Source organism: Ascaphus truei, chromosome 5 (genome assembly GCF_040206685.1).
Source record: "Ascaphus truei isolate aAscTru1 chromosome 5, aAscTru1.hap1, whole genome shotgun sequence".
In the NCBI taxonomy this organism is placed as follows: Eukaryota; Metazoa; Chordata; class Amphibia; order Anura; family Ascaphidae; genus Ascaphus; species Ascaphus truei.
In genome coordinates this window covers 140,926,641-140,952,558 of record NC_134487.1, presented here as the reverse complement: position 1 = coordinate 140,952,558, position 25,918 = coordinate 140,926,641, and the positions used below count along the sequence as shown (strand labels likewise).

The following is a 25,918-nucleotide window of genomic DNA, read 5'->3' as shown; positions in this document are numbered from 1 at the left end:
TGGTATCGTGTAAAAGCCTTCAGTTGACACAGGTTCAATCCGAATTGGAGCTTCTGTTATAGAGTTATTTATGAATATATGGAATTGTAGTATACAGGGCTTCAAACTTTACTGCTTTTCTGCAAATGTCCTGTATTTTCAGAGGGCAGTATCAGCCATGCACTTCTGCTTTAGACAAGTTAGTTGGCTGAAAACTTTGTGTGTTAGAGCAGCGAATAGAAGTATTGCTGACTAAACTATATAGCGATGTCTACTTCTAAACAAGAACTGTCATTTTATAATGTCTGTCGTCGACTCCAAAAAAAAAAGTTTATAAAAATATGTAGATCAAATCTTGTGTTTTTAACTCTGTTACAGACAGCATGTTTGCAGAGACCATGCCCCCAGGCCGCCTCAGCAGTCCACGTCTGAGCACATGCCTGCCCCAAACCAGCCACGACTCTGCCAACTTCAACAATAATGAACTTGAGAATAACCAAGTGGTGGCCAAAATCGCCAACCTGAACTTGGGCCGTGTACCACCTCTAGCCATCGATAACCATGCCATACCCTGCTGCCCAAACCGGCGGCAGCGAGCACAGGGCATGCCCACCTTACTGGACATGGAGCTTCATTTCCACCCCACCCGGGGTGCTGATGTCACCCTGTCGCCAGACCGAACAGTGGCATACACCAGCTGGCAGGAGAGCAACAGGACGATAGTTTTCACGGAGCGCCCGGTGCACATCAGCGAGACACTGTTCATGGAGACAGGTCAATTGCCACTGCCTTACTATGGCTCCCTCTCCTTCGGTATCACCTCTTGCGATCCAAGTACATTACGGACTTATGACCTCCCATCCAACCCTGATTACCTTTTGGACAGGAAGGAGTACTGGGTGGTTCACCAAGGTTTGATCACGCTCAGCAATGGGGATATCCATAGCTTTTCATTTCAGCCCAGCGGGGAGATTCACCATGGCATTAATGGAAACAGCCGTGGAATGCTGATGTGTGTGGACATCTCCCAGCCCCTTTGGGTGTTCTTCACAATCCATGGAATTGTCAACCAGTTGAGGATTATGGGTAAGTAAGAAACAGGTTACATCCCCTTTTATAAATATATGCCAAATTCAATCTTGTAAATGTATGCTGTCATATCTGTAAAAGGCAATATAGAGTGTACGTAAAGCATACAGTATTATATAAGGAATCTTGATGGATACTAAAACCATTGTAACAGGAACATATCTCTGCTTATTTTATCTTGCCACCAACTGAAGAAAAAAAGCACTAAGCAGAGAGACTATTTTTTTATCTTGTTCCTAGCCCTATTAAATTAAACATAAACATATTAAATAATGATATTACCACCACCGGATGCACCTTAAGCAGGGTAAGTCAGGAGAAAAACGTTGGCTCTGTTTATTGCTCTCTGCAATTCTTTTTCTTCATTTGCATCAACCTAAAAGAAGTCTCTTGTCTGCCCAACACGTTATGTTATACTACATTGCATATCTTTGCCTTGTTCCCCCTCATGGGTCGACTTGTGGTTTCACAGTTTCCTTTGTTACAAATGCCATGAGACCAAATGTATTTCCCAAGCCCCTTCGCTTTAATCTCCGCCCTGTGTTTGGACAAGCATCCTGGCTCCCCGTTCATTTATCTTTTTATTTTTGGGATGTTGAATAGTGTGCCTGCCCTGTCTTCTCTGACCCAGATGTTCTCTCAGCCTGGCGACCGCAGGAGGCATGTGGTCTGGAGATAGTGTGGGAACAAACTCCCTTGCAGACTGTCGAGATGTCAGTGGGGCCCAGGATAGTGTGTGTGTGTGTGTGTGTGTGTGTGTGTCACTAGCACACACAGTCTACCCCCTGCAGGCATCCTCAGCAGTAGAAGCAGACATGAGTGTTACCAGTGTGCACTTATTAAACTCAATACAAATATATATATTTAAGCTCCTTAACCTCTTTCCTGCCAGAGTATACACTCCCCTCAAACAGCAAATGGGTTAGAACAGGTGTGCAGACCACAAGGGGCGCAATCACATTGCCTAAAGGCATTGATCGTGTGCATAGACCACGCGGGCGCAAGCAGGAAGGGGTGCGCGTTGCGCAAGAAATCAGTTGGAACTGATTTCTCGGCATGACAGGAAGGTCACGTGAGCGGTTAGCCCAATGAGGGCGAACCAGCTCCGTGACGCCCCTAGGCACGCACCCATAGCACGTCCACCATGGACGGAAAACGCACACGCTTCACGCGGATGAAGTCACAGCCTTCGCACGCCTCCATGCGGGCAAAGGCTGTATGGCCTTAGCCTTAAAGCTCAGTGGTACTGTCACTGCCTTTGAAGTGGGTGAACCCGCTGATTCAGTAAGCTCTCCATGCAAAGACACTTTTTGTGTTTGTAAAATTATATGTACAGCACTGCGTACACTGTCAGCACTTCATAAGGGGGGGGTATATAATATTAAGGTTTCACACAAATGTATTTTAAAAACAAGCTTGACTTGCTTCACCTTCAATGAGCAACGTGCAGTGTGTGTTACCAGGATTGCGGTCTGTGTCAGAAGGGGAAGGGGTATACGCACACATTGATACACATCACACGTCTGGGAAACAATAACATGCTATTGGAAAATCTTTGCGTGTGGGTTTTGAAGAAAAATGAATGGAAGTTTAGCTTTCTAGATTAAAAAGAAATGACAGAAATGAGTACCATACATTGAGCATTGTCTTTAACTTGCTCTTTCTGTTCATCAATTTACTTCTTAGAGTGGTTAAAATTGGGATGTCCCAAGATGACCATTTCTGCTGGTCAGTCAGGATGGTTATTTTATACATTAACTGAGCTCTCGCTCACTCTTGCAGGCACAGTCCAGTCCAGCGCATTGTCCCCCTCTGGATCACCCAGTGGCTCGCAGTATGACAGTGATTCGGATATGGCCTTCAGTGTGAACCGCTCTTCTTCAGCCTCAGAGTCTTCCCTGGGTGAGTTGAAGCCCCCTATTCCGGAATATATAGAATACAATATCCCCCTGCTCTCCGTGGTTGTTAAAAACCGAAGTGCTGCATCCTGACAATGAACGGATCACAATGGAATACATGGAGAGGCTGCATCACATTTCTGTTTCTACCATGTTTAAAAACTTTTAAAAACATTTTTATCAGCTAACAATTTGCTATATAGTATCCGGTCATCATTGGGACAGCATTTCATTGATTGCTTCTTTTAGTAATCATATATAAAGTTGAGCATCATTATTTGGCTGTAATGTCAGACGCATCAGTAGTTTTTATCTGTATCAGAACATTCCTCTGGGTGGGTTCACTCATCACAAGCATTGTTTATTATAACCCTGAAAATGTATGTCTTCAATTTTGCAATCACAGAGCATCCTGTAATGCTCCCTTTCTTCTTCTTGCAGTGACAGCTCCTAGTTCTCCTTTGAGTCCTCCTGTGTCTCCCGTGTTTGCCCCACCAGAACCCCAGGGAAGTAGGGATGGAGAGTGTGCAGTTTGCTTTGACAATGAGGTTGAAACAGTGATCTATACCTGTGGCCACATGTGCCTCTGCAGTAACTGTGGGATGAAGCTGAAGAGACAGGTCAACGCCTGCTGCCCCATCTGCCGAAGGGTCATAAAGGATGTCATCAAAACATACCGTCCTTAAACACATACCTCTCTTACCAGGGGAATCGGAGACCTCGCAGGGATTTTTGTGCTGACTGGTTTTAACAAAAAAAGAAAAATAAGGGATTTTCCCTTCATGGAATCCATACTTTCTAATTCGGCTTTGGGATTCGCTTAAGGACATGAAGCAGCAGCGAAGGCGCGCTATTGTGTCCTCATGGTGGCATGCCAACTCTTTGCTTTGATGTCCAGTTGAATAGGTGTGTACATTGCTATGTGCTAAAGCAATTGGTCATTACAGAGTGTATTTACTGAAGTGAGGGATTGACCACCAGTGTTGATGCCGAGAGGCCTTTTCTCAGGGGTGCAACTAGACCAAAATATTCTCACCCAAGGCCCCTTTTACCCAATTATAATTCTACCAGGAAAAGCAGTAACACAAGGTACTGTAGTGGACCCCAATTGCTTTGCTAGATATCTGCTCCATTGTGTGCTTGATTTGCAAAGTCCCAAAGACAGTCCTACTGAGCAACATACTTGCAATAACATGAAGGCACTCAGCCATATAAATCATGTCTACATTTCCTAATGCTTTTCGATCCCAAAAAGCTAGAACATCCCTTGAGTACACATAATACTGATTCCATTAGACACTAGTTAAATCCTTTCATGAGGTAGGAAATCAGCAATGGTTGCAAAGTTGTGATTTGAGCTCAGTTATACACGTTTCTTAGTATTTCCACAATAACTATTGTTGAGGACGTGCAAAATAATGTTGCGTTAATTCGCTTAAAAATGGTTCATGGTTCGTCAATGACGTGTGAGATCTGGACAAGAAAGGAAAGTCCAGTATTCTTGAATTGTGGGTCAGGGACTTTTATATGAAAAGGGTGATATGTTCTGATAATCCTGAGGTAGACCTTATCCATGAAATTCCCTCCCTTGATGCAAGTCTGCTGCCGGGTTTATTTTTTTGTATATACAGTATAGCCACCACAGAAAGGCTTTGTGTTACTAATAAAGCATTTCCCCCTGTTCAAAAAGGGGATATGACCTAATTCAACATATACCCGGAGGTGCCTTGTTCCCATGGTCGAATGCAAATGAGAAGAAAAAGTTACGTTCGTCCTTCTAAACTGGTTGGCTGTTTCAAGATAACTTTTGGTTATAGGTGCTCATCACATTTCATATGAATAAACTACCCGCTCTGCGACCGCTAAAGAGTAATTGAATGGAGTCCTACAATAGCTGGAGGAAAATTCCTATACCCCTGCTGATAAGGCCATCCTGTACATTACTGTATATCCTTGCAACTTGTTCTGCTGTTCATGGTGCCATGGAAACTGTATGTTCACCTCTGTTCTTTAACCCTTCAATCAGAAGGCCGTACCACAATACAGTAACACACCATTCTTTAGTATTGTCATAAACCATTCCCAGCACTAGCAGTTACTCTATGTCCTGTGCATTTTTTGTGTCGGCTGTATAAACCAATGGACTATACTAGTACTATGGCTCACCACATGTATTTCTAAGGACTGCACACTCCCACAGAGTTTCTGATAGGTTGTAACAATGCCGAGACATTCATTGGAGAGCCATGTTTTGCCACATCTCCATAAACATATTTTTCAGGTAAAGTTTGGACTCACACACACATCCCCAAGCATTTGTAATAAATTGTCCCAAAAACACATCGCACGGTAATGGGTGCAATTGCCATGGCAGGCAGTTGTCATGTTAAGGCAGAAATCATCAGACGGTGACATCGGGCCTCGTGTCTCTGCATCCAGCTGCAGGTTTTTTTCTAGTAAGGCCACAAACCAAGCTCTGAAATGGGCCCCTCTTGCATCCCACATTTGATAAGTAAACTACCGTCCAGCATTGCAGGGTCTAGCACAGTTTTATTGCTATTTGACACTCGGCTCCAGTAGTTACTCGAACTAATGAATGACTTTTTTTGCCCAGAGCTGTGCTGATGGTGTATACCACCTCTGTTTCTACAACAATAAAATACAAGACTAAGCACAGGAGGCAGAAGCCCCTGGTTACAAAGTAAACAGTATAAACATAACAGGAGGTCTGCGTGCCTGACAGAGAAAAGGAAGAAGCGTCTCTCGCTCAGACTATTTCTAGATCCACCTTTGCATTTAGGATTGTAAACGCAATTTGAGACTTGCCTGCCGTACATGAAATATTTAGCACGTTGACTCCATAGATCCAAAAAGACTTGGTCAAAGATCAATTAGATTGTATGGCCTCTGCATAAAATAGCTCTGGCTTCTAAAGCAGAATAAAAGTATACAGCCAGTCCTCGGTTATCCAACGGAATCCGTTCTGGAAGTAACGGATAGTCAAACCGTTGTAAAGTGAGCCCCATGTTAATCCGTGGCAGTGAGGGTTGGATAACTGATTCAGGCATTGGATAACGGCCCTTAAGGAGCATTGTAAAGCGTTGGATATGCCATTCATTGTAAAGCGAAATGTTGGATAGCGAGGACTACCTGTACAGTATATATTTTGAACTGTTCAGTGAAGCCTTGTTCTATTTTGTGGATAACCTGGAAAATCTAATTGGGTTCTTGATAAATGATTGAGTGCTGCAGATGCTAAAATGAAACAATTTGCCTGATATGCAGTACAGTATGCAGAACACAATTTCCATACATTTAACCATGTTCTAATTGTGCAGTATAAACCAAATTGTCATTTTTTTGCTTATGTGACTCTCTGGGCACCTTGATAAATAGCCCCATGGTATGTTCCTGTGTACATACTGTATGGTATTTTTTATTGAGGTCACATTGAGTTATATTTCTAAAACCACTTTTTCAGCAGGAATTATTCCCAGTTGTAAATGAGACAGACCAGTTAGCAGGTACAGATCTCAGATCTAGAAGTGACTTACTTATTTAAACCTGAATGTGCAGTAAGTGTAGGAAATACATATTTTGGGATTTTGTGAAGGTGACTTGAGAGGGCAGAAAGAAGTTTGCCAGAGGTCAAATCGCTTTGCAATGAAGGTGCAATTATAGCACCTTTCCTACAGTATAGCGGCCACACAATCCGAGGTAAACGGGTAAATACTCCTTGCCTGCCACTGATTTGTGTCATCTCTCTGATGATTAACAAGCGTCAGAAGTAACCCCCAAATACACCCTGGTGAAAGTGCCGACATGTTGCGCACATTTTTCTATTGTTTACATAACCTTGTCTTTCAAACTTGTTATCTTTTAGTACTTGCAGGTTGGATTTAAGATCTCAGTATAACTTATTGGATCTGGTTTCTACTTGAGATATAAAAGCCTGAGCGAGACTAAACTAACTCGTATCTCGCCCCTCCTGACCTTCATCAGCATGACTCAAGCAACGGAATGATATACATATTTTCTTAAGGTTCTTTTCCTGCCACCGTGTTCAGACGCTACTTTCTTGCTGAGGTTTCTGAATTAGTCCAGTATTGGTAAATGTGTTGTAGATGATTGGGATTCGATGTTGGCGATTACCAGGCATAAAGGTTAATAGGAAGTTTTTAAAAGGAAATGATCACAGGCGTGGGGGTTCCCACCGCACTTTGTCCCATATATACTACGTGGTACTATGCCATAAGACGTCTTTGGGTGCCTAGAAAAAAAAAGTGGTCTTATGGAATAGCACTATTTGGTAAATAGGGCCCTGGATGTTTGAATGGCTTTAACTCATTTGTGTAGTAGGCCAACCTGGACGTGAAGAGGTTAAATCAATGAAATGGTACATATGAATTGGTTGTAAAAGGACAGCGTAGAATATTGGTAGAAATTCCTAGGAATTGTTTGGTAAATGGAAGGTTTCTGAAAAGGGACACGTATAATATGATTTTTTTTTATAGAAGGCGGCACTACTACAATTGAAATCTTACATATACTGATTTTCTGGCATAACCCTCCGGGTGAATCATAGAGTTAAAATGGTATTTGTTACTGTAATACTTGTGGAATGCTTAGAGGAACTACATTTGTAAACATACATGTTATTTTACTTATTTATTGACATGTCCTGTTCATTTTGCTCCTCTTTGCCATTTACCACAGTGACACATCAATCCCAGGTCAACACTTGGGTATTCCTATTTTTTCCAGTCACATGGAGCTATGTTGGCACATTCTCTTAAATAAGTGTTTTCTTGCTAAGCCCTTTCTGGTCACATGTGGTGGTTTCCAGAAGTTTCAGGCTGAGGGGTAGAACACATTCATGCACAAACTGATTATTCCAGTCATATCTATGTATCCTTTAAATAATTGACCCATGTTAAATTAAACACTTTCTTCGTGTACATATTGATTTCCTTATAGGATTGAACTAACACCTCCTCGCACTATATTGACATTGGGCTTGCCCATTGGATCTTGTTGGAAGGTCTCAACCACATTCATTCTGCCACCGACACATTCCCCAGTACAGCCATTGTAACATTTCAGACAGATTGTGTACTGGTTTAGCCTGCTTGCTCTCCATCTTGGGTGCGACTCTTGTCATAAGCAGCAATGATGTGGGTAGAGCAATAGGTCTTCAGGCAATTGCCCCAAAGGTATGAGGGACACAAGATCCAACACAATGAGGGATCCTCCTGCTGGGGTTCTCAGATTGATATTAAATGATGGTACAACCCTCATTGTGCCTTATTTTAACAATCAAGGAATCATGGGGAAGTGGTTTCCAGAAGCTTTACTCTAAAACGATCATTTCAGGGATGACCATGGCCCCAAAAGCTGTTGCGCAGGTTGTTCCTCCACACTGCAGTTAAGCCAAAAGTAGACTGCCCGACATCGCCCATGTGAACGGCCCCTGCCTGAGCTGCACCTTTTTTTTTCTCTTTCCAGGAAGACAATCGTTGTAGAATTAATGTTATTGATTTGTAACTTTTTTGATGGACAGGTAAATCATTTGTACAGAAAATTTGTCTGTGCCTTATTGAGGGTGTTAGTGCACTTTTTTTTATCAGAATAAATGTTAAAAAAAAAAAATTACAAAAAAAGTTACAAAATTAACACATCCATGTTAGTTTTATAAAATTACCACTAACTGCTTTTTTGATATTGGAGTGAAAATTGTATGTTTCACTGATGTTTTTCGTACCTTTACCTTTCATTGATTTGTTTTAGGAAGAAAGATATACTGTTGAATTATGGTTCATTACTGTGACGCCTGTGGTGCATTGTAAGCTGAAAGTCTGTGTAAAAGACTTCATTATATTGATTGTGTCTGTTTTGCACTTGCAATTTTGTGTTGTGCTTTTGTGTTCCTTTTGTCATTGTGCAATTGTATCTGTTTTGCATCAATACCATTTTCTGTTCAAAGACGAATAAAAAAAAATTCAGCTTGTAAAATGTTGTAAGCTTTTATTTTTGTCATCAAAATAGGATATACAGATCACCTTCCAGTTTGGTTATAACCTTACAGCGTTCCTAGAGTGCGTTGAAAGAAGGATAGTTCATGGGTACTGGACACTTCCATGAGCATAAGATGAGCACAGCAGAACAATACACGTACTTGTAGTGAGTGGGGAGTGATAAATGCTATTACAGAACAGCTCTGCCATCCAGTGGTAAAGCTGCAGCATTACAACTAGTCAAATTAGAATCATAGAATGCTTTTATGTAGCAAGGCATTTTCATTCTGCATCTGTCTCAAAGTACATTGCTCACATTTTACCCCAGCTTGCAACTTAGTGAATGTCCATAGGAGTAACAGGAGAGGAATTACAGGGTGTACATATTACGAGACTAATCAGTCTGTGCTACAGCTGAAGTGGCGCAAGTCTAACATTCCTCATCAGATGTAAGAAACTGTTCTTATAGATGCTATAGCTCTTGCTCCAAAAACCACCAGTGCGTCCACACTTTTCTGCTTTGGTACTCAGACCTCATATTTTGGATGACCCATTAATATTTTATACAAAAGCAGTCCCAATTTTTTATAATGTGTTGACTTTTCTTATTGTAGTTTCTCTTATGGTCTTGGGATTACATCTATTTAATAAATTCTGCTCAGAGTACTGACATTTGTCAAATATTTATAAGGTTTTTAATGATTTTTTTTTTCCAGGGGAAAATGATAGCCAGTAGAAAACGACACAAAATGATCTTAACAGGAGATTCACTAAGCTGAGGCTTGTTATATAGTTCTCGCTGCTGCGCGTGCGGGCACCGAGTGTTGCGCATGCATGTGGCGTGCGCGTTTAGTTGTTAGGGTGCAAGTGGTGACGTGCGCGGTTACGGGGCGTGACTGACGTCACAGCGTTAGGCCGCGCTGTGATTGGTTCACGGCGTGGCAGCAGTGCGAAAATACAATTTTATTGTAATTTCCCTGGTCTGCCGCACCACCACTCACGGCCGCACGCGTCCCTAGTATAGAAACATCTGGCTAACACAGCCAATAATAATTGATACGCACGCACTATACAGTATTACAGGCCTAATATGTGAGGCATTGCGCTGCATGTACTGCCATCTACAGTAGGTCAACGCTTCGTGAATCCCTGTGAGTCACTCATGGTACTACTTTGAAATGAAAAGACGTGAAAAGCACATTAATAGAAGGATTTTTTTTCTTTATTCTAACTTGGAATGGGGTTTGTCATATTACTGAAGAAAAGAACATCAAGGGCAGAATGTCTTCACTATCAGGAATTCATAGACATGTATATGGCTGCACAATTGCAGGCGATCTAAAAAGGACTGCATTGGCGGTTAGGCATTCACCTAAAGATAATTATGTTGGTAAACCTACTCCTTTCGAGTAGTTTCGCCATCACAACCATTTGTGACACCTCCCAAGAATTCTTGAAACCCCAGGTGATAAACCCACTGGTCATGTGCAAAGCCTGCCACCAAAATTAGCTCTCCGGAATAACAGAAATTACATATCTTCATTCCAAAATGGAGACGGATGGTGAAGGCACAATGATGTGAATTGAAAAAGGTCCCTTTGGCACAATCACAAATATAATGGACTAAATAATAGTATGGAAATAATGCTTCTTTTCCCTTTGTCTCCCCCCTCCCCGCTCCTCATCCCTCCCTCCCCAGACAAATAAAGGTGCCTGTACTGTATGACCATACGCTTGCCAAGTGCTTCATTGCTCCAACATGATCAGAACCTCCAGCAAAGATTATGCACATAGAATACGGCTCTCATGCATTCTACCGAACACAATTTCGGTTTTTCTCTTCAACCAACATCAGTGTTTTTTTTTGTATGAAATGCTGTAAGTGATGTTTTTCACTAGATAAGAGCATGGAAGGTATCTCTACCGTCTTTGATGCAGATGTGGGGGGTGGGAGAGAAACGAAGGACATATTGTCAGTCAAAGAAACAGGTGGGCATTTGTTTTTTGTTATATAGATGGCGTTGGCGACGTTGGCAAAGCGACTGGTAACATGCATCAAGGGGTGCAACCCCTGGCTTATAGAGCGACACAACAGGCTATATAATACTGCAGGATATAATATAGTTCAATGGAATGCAGCACTTTTGGAAATGTGCAATGTGTGCATGTGTTGCCTGATTGATGTTTAATTTAACATCTGTCGACGGAAACAGAACAACAAGAGAGGAAACTGCAATATGGATAACGATTGACCCCTGGGTTAGGTAGGTGTAAGTGTGATGGCACAAGAGACACGGAGCACTGCTCCTTTATACAGTATGCAAGCCTAAAGGTTTATTAATAGAATATTTTAAATATAATTTATTTATTTTTATAGATCAGACATTTTTAAAGAAATAAAAATGTCATTTTACATGAGCTGTGAAATAGTCCGTCAGCACCAGAATGCCATCAGTCCAGCAGATATTTTAATCTTGATGTCCCTGCCTTTTGAATGATGGCTCACTGCTTTCTCACAACTTTCAGGACACTGGAGATAAATACTTGCTGAACTGGGGAATTCACAGAGGTAACACGTAGGACACTTTTCTTAACCTGGATCTCGTTTTGAATACTTTTTACATCTTGCTTTCCATCCTCCCGCCGGGAGAAAAAAAAAAAAAACAAGTATGAATATTGCACTCAAGTGCACTGCGAATACTTTTAAACAGGGGTTCATATTGTTTAGGTCTCACTTTCCCCCTTCAAAAGTTCTTCCTACAAAAGAAAAATAAGGGAAGAGAGATCCAGGACTTCTCTCTTCTGCTTTCATTGCAACTACTACCAGCTTCAATAGAGCCCTCACACAACTGGTTTACTGCTGCTCCCTGCTGGTCGTATTCTTACAGGTTTTTCCACCTTTAATGTTAGATGAATTATTGTGCGCCATAAGACCACAGGTTACTGCTACATGATATCTGGGGAAACACTAAAGTAATGCAAGTTGATACAAGCTTTCCTATACAAAGCCAGTATTATGGAGAAACGTGCACCAACTTTGCTGTGCAAGGTTTATAGTAAGCGTTATATAGGAGTGAGGGCCAAGTAGCACCTTCTAATTCTGACCGTGAGGATTAAAATACATAGGGAGCTTCTTAAGCCATGAACGGCTGCTTCATTGATTTGTGACCCCTCTAATACCTGTGTAGAGATGGTTCACTCAACATTAAAAAAAAAAAAAAACTTGGATCCCTTCAGTGTCAGGAATCAGCAACACATTGCAGAGCACTGAAGGATGAGAGATGGCTTCAATGCCACTTGCAGTGAATGAAATTACTCAAGCGTGGAGTTCCCTGATGGATTAAAGTTCTTTCAAAACAGTGGCTCTGAGGGAGTTCCTGAGGGCCAGAGCACATTGCAGTCGTTCCATTATAATCTATTCATTTGTAAATGTCCTTATACAGTAATTTTGTTGGTGGAATGGTTGGACTCAAATCTCCCCCTGCTCAGTGTGTTACTCGTAGCAAGAGTATATCAAATTGTTTATACACTAAGGCAGTGTAAGAAGGTTTTTTCTTCATAAACCATGTCCACGTACATGCTCGTCTCTTGTTGTTCTAAAATAGTGATGTAAAAAAAAACTGGAATGTATAAAAAAAAGCAGGCCTTATGTAAAAACTATAAATTAATCAGCTAATTAAATACACATGAAAATAGGAGACTATGGAATTGTGTAAACTAGACGCCACTATGGCTTCTTACTTAGATAATTGGAAGGTATCCAGCCCTCCCAAATGGGGCCTCCGCTAAGGACCCTGCAGAACCACCAGCCACTGGAGCTTTTATCTTGCACCTCAAACACTGTCCCTTCTTTGAAGTTGCTGGTATCCTCGTCCCCATCAAAATCAGCAATGGCTACATAATGGGTTTCTTTGGGAAACTCAGAAGGGGTGACACCATGGGCTGACCTCTCTTTCACTTCTGCTTTCTCTACCTGCCTTGGTGCCTGTGTCTTTGGAGCAAAGCTGTTTTTCAGTTTGCCATCATCAGTGCTTGATGAAGGAAAAAATGGTTTGGTCCTTGGTGGGACCAATATTGGTCTGTTTGTCGGGACAGCTTTGATTTCAGGGGACTGCTGCTGTGATCTCACCTCTGAAGGGTCACCTGATCCAAACACTTTTTTAGGAGGAGGTGGCCTTCTTGGGGGCACCATTGGCCTCTGGGGTGGCTCTCTTGCTGATGCCACACCACTCTTTGGTTCAAAGTCAGCAGTCCTTGCAGGTACTGGCAGTGCTTTAGACGGAGGCTCTCTTGAGCTTTCATTATCGTGCTTCAGTGGAGGCCTTGGGTGTGGTCTATCCTGGGGTCTGCCAGCAGCCCCTACTGAAGGTGGATTAAACAATGGAGCTTCACTGACCCCACTGCTTCCAATGCACTCCTGCTCGATAGATTTGTCCAGAGACTTTGCAGCTGGTTTGAGTCTGCTTCTCAGGTTGGTAATATCCACTTTATCCTCAGCCTGAGCTTCATTCCTAGAAGAGACTGGCTTGGGCTTCACCTGTGGTTTTCCCTTCAGGAATGGGTTTGTGACCATGCACTCTGGTTTTTCTATGGGCAGCTCAGACTTGGGCTTGTTTGTGATAGGCTTTAGGACAGGCTTTTTTAACTCTTTTGGAGACACCTTGTGCCCACACTCTAACCCCATTTCATTTTTCAGCTGGAACATTTTGCCTTTGTCATTTTTTAGCTCCGGTTTCTTAACTTCTTTTGAAGGCACTGGTCTCGGTGGGTTAGATGCCATCATACTGCCTGGTGGTTTTGGAGGGGGAGCTCTCAACTGATGCATGCTTGGTCGGTCAGAAAAATCTTCCGATTTCAAAATAGATTCTTTCCTTGGTGGTAGACTTGGCTTCTCCTCCATATCTTCACCAGATGTCTCATCAAACCCACTATTTACCCCTTGTTCTTGTACATCAATTAGAGCATTTTTGAGGCCTTGATCTTTCCACATCCAATCCTTGGGCCACTTTGCGCCAGAGTCAGTACCATTTTGGGGTGGTTCAGGGAGGGGCCTGCATGGCCCAGTGACTTCTTCCAAAGATCCGTTCTCCCCACCAGCATCTCCTAAGCACAGCTGGGCCATTTCATTGGGTAAAGGGGCCAAAAAGTTGGGCCTTGAGGCACTGCTGGTTTTCTTGTATTTGTCAATAAATGTAGCAGGAGCCCAGCCCTCTTTGTCATCAATCTGAATATACCACCATCCACTATGATTCTTTTCTATCACCTACCGAGAAAAAAAATGCAGATAAGTTATTCGCCTTTGTACAGGATAAGTTTGCAACTCACAGTACTTTATATTTCAAAGCAGCATCTTATATTTGTGTGTGTGTATATATTACAAACACACAAATACACATACGAGCCTCAGGGGCCAGGGGGCAGTTGCCTTTCAGGCCCGGCTGATGGCCTTTCAGGCCAGCATCAGAAAGGAGAGGCTGTGTGCAGCTCACATGTTCCAGCCTCTCCTCTCTGCATGGATGGTGTGTGTATAAGATATATCTATATCAATCTAATCCCGAGGTGGGCAACCCTGTCGCCATTCGCCACTTGTGGCGAATTGGCAAAGTGTGGCGAATTTTACTTTGCCAGCGTGAGGTAATGGGAAGCGAGTGCGCCGGCAATCGCGAGTGCGCCCGCATATGCGAGTGCGGCGGCAGCAGCGGCAACCGATGGCAGCGCTAGTGCTGAGGGGACAGGCCGCGGACGGGGGACGGGAGGCGAGTGGAGGAGAGAGAGAACCAATGTGAGAACGGCGGGGGTGGCGGACACACACCGGCAGCGACCGTTCCACAGACTCCTGTTCCGGTGCTGTCTGGCAAGGTAAGAAGCAACACAATGCTGGCTCAAGAGAGCTAGGGGGAGGGGGGGGGGGAATGATGATGATGAGGAGTGGGTGAAATTAGATGATATGATGATGATGATGGGGGGGGAAATTAGATCATGATGATGAGGGTGGTGAGGAGATGATGAGGGAGGGAAATAAGATGATGATGGGGGGGATATGAGATGATGAGGAGATGATGGTGAAGGGGGGGAATGAGATGGTGAGGAGATGATGAGGGGGGGAAGGAGATGATGATGTGGGGGAATGAGATGATGATGATGATGATGATGATGAGATGATGAGGGGGGAACTGAGATGATGATGATAAGGGGGGTGAGGAGATGATAATGAGGAGGGTAGTGGTGGCGGCGTGAGAGGGAGCTGAGAGGATGAGGATGAGGGGGTTGAGAGGATGAGGTGGGAGTGGGAGGGAGGATGATGGGGGTTACAACAATCTTGGAAGTAGTGTCAGAGAAGCATTAAAATCAGTATAGCTCGCCCTGTATGACTGCTGGTATGTTATTTATAAATTAACTGACTGTTATGTCATTTGTTTCTACATTTCACTCCAGGTATGCACGAATCTGCTCCATTTCATATTCTATTTCATAAAAAATGCTGGGAGGGCACTCAATCTCCAAACCTCTCCCAGAATGTTTTAAGAAGTAGAATATGAAATGGTGGAAATTGTCAAATCATTCACACGTACACAGGCAAATTAGGCACAGCTCAATATGATACATTATGGAAATGCTATTGTGTGCACGCACAGGTATAACTAATATACAAGTACATCACCCAGAGCAGAAGTCATGACATTCATCACAGAGTTGAGCTAGATAAAACAAATATAGCCCCACGCAGGTAACTCGCAGAAAAATTTGTATTAGAAGTTCATCGGGGAAAAAAACCCCACACTTTCAGACCGCACAGGGATCTTCATCGGGAAGGCAGACGCTAACAATGTAAAAAAAAAAAAAAGTGGCATGTATGGACTGGTCTCCATTCCGAAATACAAAACCGGGCAGTAACAAAAATACAATAATTCCGACTAACATGCACAGCCCACAAATATAATAATACATTCAAAATTTACAACAAAAAATACTGAAATGAAAAACCAGCAGCAGAGTGTATATACTGTACATCCATTTGGGGGTAAAAAATAAATAAATTGTGATATAATCTTGGGTGATTACATGTATACACTTTTTTTACTAAGCATATACATACACAATGCTTTTTTTATATAGAAAATGAGGACAAGTGTGATAATGTTTGCCAAACCCGCCACCCCCTTCTATTTTCTTATCTTCTTTATATGCACTTATGAGTCACAGCTAATGACTAAATAACATGGATAGTATTGGTACTGCTGCACGGCTAATTACCTAACCCTAGTCATAATTTAGCAGAGGACAAGCGAGAAGAACCCACCAATGAAGCATGCTCCAGAAGTGGCAAAAGCAATGAAATCCATGAAGGATGGGAAGAATGGTTGGGAAGAAGGAGCTGCAACTAAAATCCTGAAAGAAGCTGGAGAAGTAAAGATAATCCATGCAAAACTGTACATGCTGCTTGAAGACAAGAAAAATGCCAGAACAATTGAGCAATGCCATAGCTATGCTCATCAACAAGAAAGATGATCTCAAGAACTACAGATCAAATCAGTCTACTTTTTCCTGAAGAGAGAGGAAAAAGAATGCCTGGATTCGTAATCAAACAAAAACCTGTTATAATTATATTATTATTAATCTTCCGATACCCTGAGTTCCGCATGTACAGTGTGTATGTCTGTGCGTCCTGCGAATACATCTGCACATAACTATTAGGTGAGATTCAATGTGGTTGCTTTTTACTAGATTTTTTGGATAAATATGTTATTAAGAAACTAATCACTGAATGGATACCATTTGACATAACTAGATAGATCGGCTATTTAAGACAATATTTTCTGTGGATTGTGTATACCCCTGATGAAATGGTTTACCCACAAAGCGTGTAGGGTTAATCTTGCGACATTACATTAGCTGTGGTCTCGCTGGTCCTGGGAGTCTTCGTAACCATAACGTCAGACGCTGGGAAGTGCCGAGCTGTAGAGAGTCTATCGCTAGTTAAGCCAGACGTGAGACCCAGTAGTACATGGAGCGGTTATTTCTAAGAGGCTTGTTTCTCTATATGCTGTTTTTACACTTAAGACGTGAGTGCAAGATTCATATTGAATCATTTTTAAATACAGAGAATTATACTAATGGCGTTCTCCTGCGTTTTGTTATCTTACTTTTTTAGTTTTCTTTTTTTTAATACACACACACACACACACACACACACACACACACACACACACAGTAGTGGTATCTTGCCAGGTTTTCCATGTTGCACCATTATCTACCCCTGCAGCCCTCTAATGAATAGTACAAATAAACAGGCATGTAATTGCTCTGTGACATTGTTTCGCTATTGTCATCAGATGCAATAGATAAGAGAGCATTCTCTGCTTTGTACACCATCCAGGTCACTGTATTTTTCCTAATGAATGCATGTTCATACCCATGTAGAATTTTGTGTTGGATGGACCTACCAAAACTTTAACCTGCAGAGTAGGTTCCACCCCAAGACTGCATTGTTTCCTAGTCACTGTCGGGAGTAAGGAAGAAATCCCAGGACATACTTAAAAACGAGAGGTAACTCTCAATGTATTCATTCCCGGTAAAACATTTTATAAATAAATCTCACAAAAATTAACGGGATAAAAAAAGATTCCTCTTATTGCACTCTATATTATATTATTTAAACAAGTATAGGACAAAGTTGTCCTAGCAAAGCAAGTGTGCTATTATTGCCATTAAGGCTATTAAATCGGTATACACAGTTAAAACCAAGAAAAAAAAATTACATCAAAAATAATAATCTGTGACTGTGAAATATATAGTGATAAAGGTTTAAAAGAATTAAAAGGAATCCTCTCTAGGGGTGCAGTGGTTTAGAGACTCTAGATTTTATTCAGACTATAAAACACACTAATATGTGTCTGTATTTCTTTTATATCCACTCAGACAGCTCAGTATAATTTCAAGTGATGCATACATATGGGAATAACGGCTCAGTAGGCAATGAATATTTGCCTTTAGTAACAAACTGGTTTATGCACATCTATTGGTTCTAGATCCTATATTATGATCACATAGTGGAAATAAACATATATATAGATAACATAAGGTGTTTAAAACTCTTCTAAATCTATATGTGTAACAGATTTCATATATGCATAGCTGTCAACCAAACATGCAGTAAATATCAGTAAATGTATGTAAGAATCACACAATATAGACATAATTTTGTATATGTACATAGTATCCTTATAATAAGGTATATCCACATGTGATCCGATGGTTATAGTAGCCTAGTGTCTCACAACACAATAATACAATGTTTTGTGTGTCTGGCCAAAATAAGCCCCACTAGGTACATTCGTGAGGTAGTGTAGACATATCCCAAAAACACAGACACATATGGTCTCGGCAGACTTAGAGTGCAAAATAACCAAGTTAGTATACATTCCACTTAAAGGTCACAGCGGACCTACAGTATATACTAGTAACCAAGTTTGTTCAATTCCACTTAAAGGTCACAGCGGACCTACAGTATATACTAGTAACCAAGTTTGTTCAATTCCACTTAGAGGTCACAGCGGACCAAAGTTACAGGCTGTTGTTGGGTGCCTGTTTTGTATATATGGTATAAAGATCACCCAATAGCCATAAAATGTAGGTGGAAAGTGCGGTGTTGTAACACCGGTACACTGGCCGTGTTCCTGAAGCTGAGGTGTCGCCCCCTATGACGTCGGACTCGACGACCATATGTGTCTGTGTTTTTGGGATATGTCTACACTACCTCACGAATGTACCTAGTGGGGCTTATTTTGGCCAGACACACAAAACATTGTATTATTGTGTTGTGAGACACTAGGCTACTATAACCATCGGATCACATGTGGATATACCTTATTATAAGGATACTATGTACATATACTAAATTATGTCTATATTGTGTGATTCTTACATACATTTACTGATATTTACTGCATGTTTGGTTGACAGCTATGCATATATGAAATTAGTTACACATAGATTTAGAAGGGTTTTAAACACCTTATGTTATATATATATATATATGTTTATTTCCACTCTGTGATCATAATATAGGATCTAGAACCAATAGATGTGCATAAACCAGTTTGTTACTAAAGGCAAATATTCATTGCCTACTGAGCCGTTATTCCCATATGTATGCATCACTTGAAATTATACTGAGCTGTCTGAGTGGATATAAAAGAAATACAGACACACATATTAATGTGTTTTATAGTCTGAATAAAATATAGAGTCTCTAAACCACTCCACCCCTAGAGAGGATTCCTTTTAATTCTTTTAAACCTTTATCACTATATATTTCACAGATTATTATTTTTGATGTAAAAATTTTTTTATGTTCTTGGTTTTAACTGTGTATACCGATTTAATAGCCTTAATGGCAATAATAGCACACTTGCTTTGCTAGGACAACTTTGTCCTATACTTGTTTAAATAATATAATATAGAGTGCAATAAGAGGAATCTTTTATCCCTTTGGATAATTTTTATATGCTCTTCAGCTATCCTCATGCACCTTATTATTACTAAATACAATTTCCAGAAATAAATATTCAATACACGGATGAGTGGTTTAACTACAATGTTTTTATAAATAAATCTCACCTCAACTTTCAGTCCAGCATGGAAGCTGATGCCATCTGGGATGGTGGTCTGGAAGTCTGCAATTGTGTAATATTCTTCTTCAACATGTGGGGGTGTAGGAGGCTTTGGGAGATTCAGGCCTCGGGGCTTTTGTAAAAGATGAATATATATATAAAAAAAAATAAAAAACATGAAGCGATTGGTAACACAGAACAATACATGGAGTGATACTGTGTTTCAAGACCAAGGAATTACCAGCAGACTAATCGGTGCTCTCCCAAACACAGAAAACACTGGTACAGCAGCACCACTTAGTGGTGTAATAAATGAAGAAAAAAGGTGATAATCAACATTAAAAGGCAATGCTTAAAATGAAAAGTAGAGTAAATAAAATAAATAAATATATACACATCAAAAATGTATATACAGTATATATATATATATAATCAAAAAATAAATAGATGATACCGTTCTGTGGCTAACGAAATGCTTTTATTTGTGCGAGCTTTCGAGATACACTGATCTCTTCTTCCGGCGGTGTTACAATGAATTAATATATATAATATATATATATATATATATATATATATATATATATATATATATATATATATATATATATATATATATATATATATATATATATATATATATATATATATATATATATATATATATATATATATCATACGAACCAGCCCAAAGACCAGTAAAGAGACAGCAACCAACGAGGTGTAATCCAAAATAATCTGTATTGTTCTTTTCAATACAGATTATTTTGGATTACACCTCGTTGGTTGCTGTCTCTTTACTGGTCTTTGGGCTGGTTCGTATGATATGTGGATCCCTATGGGACTAGCAACTGCCTTTTGCCTTACATTAGAGTGCTGACTGCTTGCTTTATATATATATATATATTTTCCCCCCGGATAAAAGCTGTATCAATAACTCAACCTCTAAAAAGAAACAGCCGGGTTCCTCCAGTAAAGGGGGCAAGGAAGGTGAGGGAGTTTGTTGAAGACAGGAGACCACTATGGGTTAGCAGTATTCCATGTAGTCTATGGCCGAGGCCTCGCTGCATCAGATATATATATATATATATATATATATATATATATATATATATATATATATATATATATATATATATATATATATATATATATATATATATATATATAAAATCACGAGACAACGTAAACATCATAAGGTTCTGGAGGAAGGTTGCAAATTTTCACAACAACAAATATGGAAATTACAGGAAATGTAACCCATTAAAATGTAAAATCAAAGATATAGTATTCGTGTCCCATTCATTTTATTTATGAATGAACTGAGATTCCCCAAGAATCCCTTTCAATACTGCCATGTCCTGAACAGCACAAATCTGTCCTACTCGAACCCTACAGCAGGGTAGAACAGAAGGCAAAATAGTAGGTGAAGGGGTGAACCGGTCTGTTCTTCTAGAATAAACCGAATACAGAGGGATGTGTAATACATGCAATGGAACCGCTTTCTTTTTACAGATACTTCCCAGATGGTGCCCGTCAGCCAAGGGGTTAAATAAAGGACTGCGCAGTAACAGATCAGGGTCACTGCATAATACTTACAATAGTAAGATCACGACGAGGCGGTGGTCTCTGTCTCATTGTAGGAGATTCTACGGGTCCAAATACACAAAGCAAATAATGAGTAGGATGCCCTCACAGTGTTCAAAGTCCAATGCACATCAACACTTTCATTTGAAACATCTCTGTGTAATTCCTCTATTAATTGAGAATAGTAAAACGTTTAAGATATTTTCAGTATCCGGTTCTCAGATTTTACAGGAAAAATTAAACCTTCTGTGCTCAAAGCCAGATAAAATATGATCCTCTCTATGTTTACTGCTGACCTGTGTATGAATACTGTGGTGTGTATCTAATAGCTCTGTCATAAGTGCAGGTTCAAAATAAATCTACTGTATGAAGGAGTATTGGTATGTATGTGTATGTAGTAGTAACAGTAATATATTTTAAAGAGTGGCGTGAGCCATTACTACATAGTTGAAAGGGTTTGCTAGGGTTCACTATACAATGGTGTGTATATTATGCATATTACATTCATTTTTCCCCATCATAGCACACATGGGAAAGCTAATCAAGGCTAATCCTTGGTTTAATCAAGGATTGCTTTCTTAAATGTACTAGCAATGCAGCACCCTTAGAATCAAGGGATGGTATTTGTTTCAAATGAGTCCACAATTTCCCCCACGTGCCTGTGTGTTCCACCTTGTGCTCGCCGTTGAAAAATCCCAATGGTTTCACACTTAGGCCAATGTTGACATCTTAGACAAATTGTCTCTTAGCCTTGCAATGCATTGCTGGCATCTCTTGTAGGGAAGGGGATAAAAGGTAAAACAACCTGTATAATCCAGGTCTAGATGGTCTGCTTGATCCCTGGTAGGCCTAAAAACTTCTCAGCCACTTGTACTTTGTTTGCAATCCTGTTAAATAATTTCGCTGTGTAGCCACTTTCTCTCTAAACTGTAATATTTCTACAAAATGTAGACTTTCTCAAATTCAGGTTCTGACTACATGCCAGAGGATATCACAATGAAATATGTAATCAAGGCAAACAAATAAACGTAAAGGGGGATTTATGGGACATTATTTGGGGTTTGGACTGTTAAACTTTTTACTGCCAGAGAGGCTGAAACCCACTGTCCGCAATTCATGTAATGAGGAGTGAGTGTGAGTGAGTGTGAGTGAGTGTGTGTGAGTGAGTGAGACGGGAAGATAGATTCCCAGAATTGCCTTCGTGTATCAAGAAAATGAGGAGCCGTTCAATGTGATGTTCAGAAAAAAATCTCCAAACGGCTGCTGGGAGAATATAGAATTTACCCCTAAGATACAAAGATCGTGGCATTTGAGGAGTGTTTTCTGAGAATAAAGGAAGAATCTTACTTCGTTTCATGTCTGAAAAAGGTACTGGGCGCGCATCAAACCTCCCCTCTCTCTGACTAGGAGCCTCCTTTTCGCGCCCCGTGAAGCTCTGCTGCCTGGTGATCCCATCCAAATCCAGAGCACTAGAGTTGGCACTGGATCCGGCGGCCAGTTTCTGTGCCAACAGATCTCCGCTGACCTTCTTCAGATAGGAAGCAGGAGCCCAGCCCTCTGCGCCTTCGTACCTGCGAGAGTGGAAGCCGCTTAGTATAATGTCCGCAGGAAGGAAATCAACTGTTAGGTAAACCAGATCCAGAATAGCTTAGTATGAATCGGAGAAATAATCTGAGGACACAACGAACATATTACACAATTAAAATATTCCACCTTTTAAACCGCATCACAGACCTACAGATATATATATATTGTACAATATTTCTGTCCATACCCAGTTGCATGGCTGTAAAGTTCAAACCTATATAAGAATAAAGGGCAGTACGGTATAAATATGTTTTAATAGTTTGTGAAACTGTTTTCCATGGGAAACTCTGAGCATGAATGGGGGGGGGGGAATGGGGCATTTCAATCTTGTTTACGCCACCCAAATTATTAGGTATTCAGATTTGGTAGAAGTTCAATAGATGTTTAATGGACATTTAGGAAAGAGTATAATAATAAAGGAAATATATAGCAGCGACGAGAGAGCAGTAAAACAAACCCAAACTTGAGGTTACAAGATTTAGATGACAAGCTTCTATGGTTAGAGGCATTCTATGTGCTTGTAAGTTGATTTGTATAGAGTGATATGGACACCTTAAATTTTATATGCAGATACCTTCATATTAATGTTTGATTGTCTTCAGAATAAAATCAGGAAGTTGTGCACTTTAATTAACCAACTAAAGGGCATATATAAAATATAAATATGTAATTATTTCTGGCAACTGAATTGGTCTCTCTTTCCTAGAAGGAGATGGGTAAAAAAAAAAAAGGTTAGTTTCCTTTAGCTGGGTAATAATAAATTAGCACAAACTAAGTCACATTATACATGCAACACAATGAGTTTAAGACCGATGTTATAACCCCCTCGCTACACCTCGTGAAAATGATAAACGGTATAACGAGAATGAGTTTATCCTTCCAGGCTGCCCGGTTATGACTATGAAGTATTTAGTGAGGCTTAAATATGTTGGAATTCATCACACCCATCTGCCTTCTGCTTCCTCTGTAGCAGCACAAACCCGCCCTCTTTTTTGGTGCTGTGCTACTTGTAAGGAATATGCAAAGGAGAAACGAATCTCCATGTGGTGCTACAGGAGCTTGTTAAAGTCCAAAATGTCAGATAAGCATCATCTGAATCCCTTTGTAATAACTTTCGGATGAAATATAATCATAAGCTGTATAAATGACTAAAGCACTGGAATAGAAGCCAATGGGTGTCGCGTCAGCGTGCTTTTTAGCTCTCTCATGTCTCAAATAAATCTTTATTATTTTCCTACTTTTTGATCTGCCTCCCGTTCTTCCGTTGCAGTGCTCCTTGTTTTTTCTTTCTACCTCTATTTTCTACTAGGTAAGGAGAAAGGTTCCTGCTGTTCCACAGGTGATGTTTGGAGATCACAAAAATGCAGTGCAGCTGGCGGACGGTATTATTCTATGGCAGAAGCTTTAGACCACTGCAAGTATGCAGCCACGCCCATTATATAATTATATTACACGTTATATCAGTGTATTACAACCTGATCCATTTCACGATATAGCCTCCTGCATAAGCAAATCACCGCTAAAGCAGATCACATCGGTACAACACAGAAATATTAAGTGACAGAGCTGCAGTTGCCTAAATGAAACAAAGCACCACAGATGTGGATTCAAATAATATTTCCCAGGAGAGACTTTTGATCATCACAAACAAAAATGTTACGCCAGCTCTTTTTATGCTTTGAAATATAATAACTTGACTCTCTGGCGTAAATCTGAGCTGGTGTCTAGTGTAAATAAAATGCTATTTGATGGTTTTTTCACACTCAGGGTAGATTAACGCCAGCTTAAATATGACAGCTTTAGAAGACACAAAAGGAAAGGAAAACAGAGCAGATTAGAGATGGACACTGTGCTAAACACTGCACCAAGTAACGTTATCCTTTGCGCTTTCTAGAACTACTCGCCAACTAGATGCAGTAGCGCAATGGAAAGAGCTCTTCTACATGCTAAGAGAGGCAGTAGAAAATGACGTTCCTCCTACATACCAATTAGATTGTAAGCTCCTCGGAGCAGGGACTCCTCTTCCTTAATTTTACTTTTATGTCTGAAGCACTTATTCCCACGTCCTGTTATTTATATTATTTGTTATGTATATGATTACCACGTGTATTACTGCTGTGAAGCGCTATGTACCTTTATGGGGCTATACAAATAAAGACATACAATACAATACTCTAGGGTGACTCCCAACGCAGGACCACTCCCCGTTACTTCTGGGAGATCCAAGTAGATATTTTCCCAGTTTTGTGTCATGATTTTTCTTCATGAAGAGCCTTTGTGTGTATGGGAAACAGGTTATGGAGATATTCCATATTCATTAGTGCATAATGTTGCTGGAAGCCATACTGTGATGGTAACCAGTGGTTGACAAATCACCAAAAAATCTACTAGCCACACAAAAAAATCTACTCGCCACCTAGTACCAAACGTGTGCTGCTTGGGCCAATATTTACTCGCCCGGGGGTTAAATCCACTCGCCCGGGGCGAGCAAATGTATAGGTTTGTCGAACACCGATGGTAACAATAATATACGAACAATGGGGGTTAGTATCTGCTGGACAGAGGTCTTCAGGATGTAGGAATGAGGCCACCATGCTCCCCAATATATTCTGGTCTAAAGTATGCATCCCGGATTGTACCTGTAAGCTGCTGCTGATGAGCTGCAGTAGTAGAATACACTCTAAGTACTTACTGTAATTGATGTGTCTTTTCTGGGGTCTAAAAAAACCATACCCAGGTTACTTAGAAGTTTATTTCAATGCCTTCATTATACGTACGCACAAAGAATACCAACTGAGGAAAAATATATATCCATTTATCAGTGTTATATTGAGCAGTGCAGTGGGTCTGAATTAAATCCGAGTAGAACATCAGTCACAAGTAATAATTGCTCCCTAGGGACAGACTTGCACGGAAAAAAAGGGCTTCTCTGCCAGGGCGATAATTTATAATGCTTCAAAATAAATATGTTCATTTCTAGGCATGGATAATAAAGCCGTTAGCTTGAAAGGGAAGGACATAGAAAAGCTTTATATAAAACAATATGGCGGTTCGAATCTTGCAGAACCTGCGGCCAACAGGAAACTGCAACATCGTCGATTGGTCTATTGGTCAACAGCAGTGGACATGTTTCCTACACGAGGGAGCACCGGCA

General features: G+C 40.7%; 2 protein-coding genes across 3 annotated transcripts in view; one reads left to right on the top strand and one right to left on the bottom strand.

Moving 5' to 3' along the window:
- NEURL1B (neuralized E3 ubiquitin protein ligase 1B) overlaps nt 1-8,982 on the top strand; it is a 66,109-nt gene extending 57,127 nt beyond the window's left edge. For both annotated transcript variants that reach the window (XM_075600986.1, XM_075600987.1), the window contains exons 3-5: nt 358-1,065; nt 2,851-2,970; nt 3,408-8,982. In XM_075600986.1, coding sequence (XP_075457101.1) covers nt 358-1,065; nt 2,851-2,970; nt 3,408-3,652 — 1,073 coding nt within the window. In that variant the 3' untranslated portion in view covers nt 3,653-8,982. The remainder of the gene's footprint in view (nt 1-357; nt 1,066-2,850; nt 2,971-3,407) is intronic.
- SH3PXD2B (SH3 and PX domains 2B) overlaps nt 8,694-25,918 on the bottom strand; it is a 133,278-nt gene continuing 116,053 nt past the window's right edge. The window contains exons 10-13 of the mRNA XM_075600984.1: nt 22,525-22,748; nt 21,190-21,239; nt 19,601-19,726; nt 8,694-14,243 (exon numbers count right to left, since the gene is read on the bottom strand). Of these exons, the coding sequence (XP_075457099.1) occupies nt 12,708-14,243; nt 19,601-19,726; nt 21,190-21,239; nt 22,525-22,748 (1,936 nt within the window). The 3' untranslated portion in view covers nt 8,694-12,707. The remainder of the gene's footprint in view (nt 14,244-19,600; nt 19,727-21,189; nt 21,240-22,524; nt 22,749-25,918) is intronic.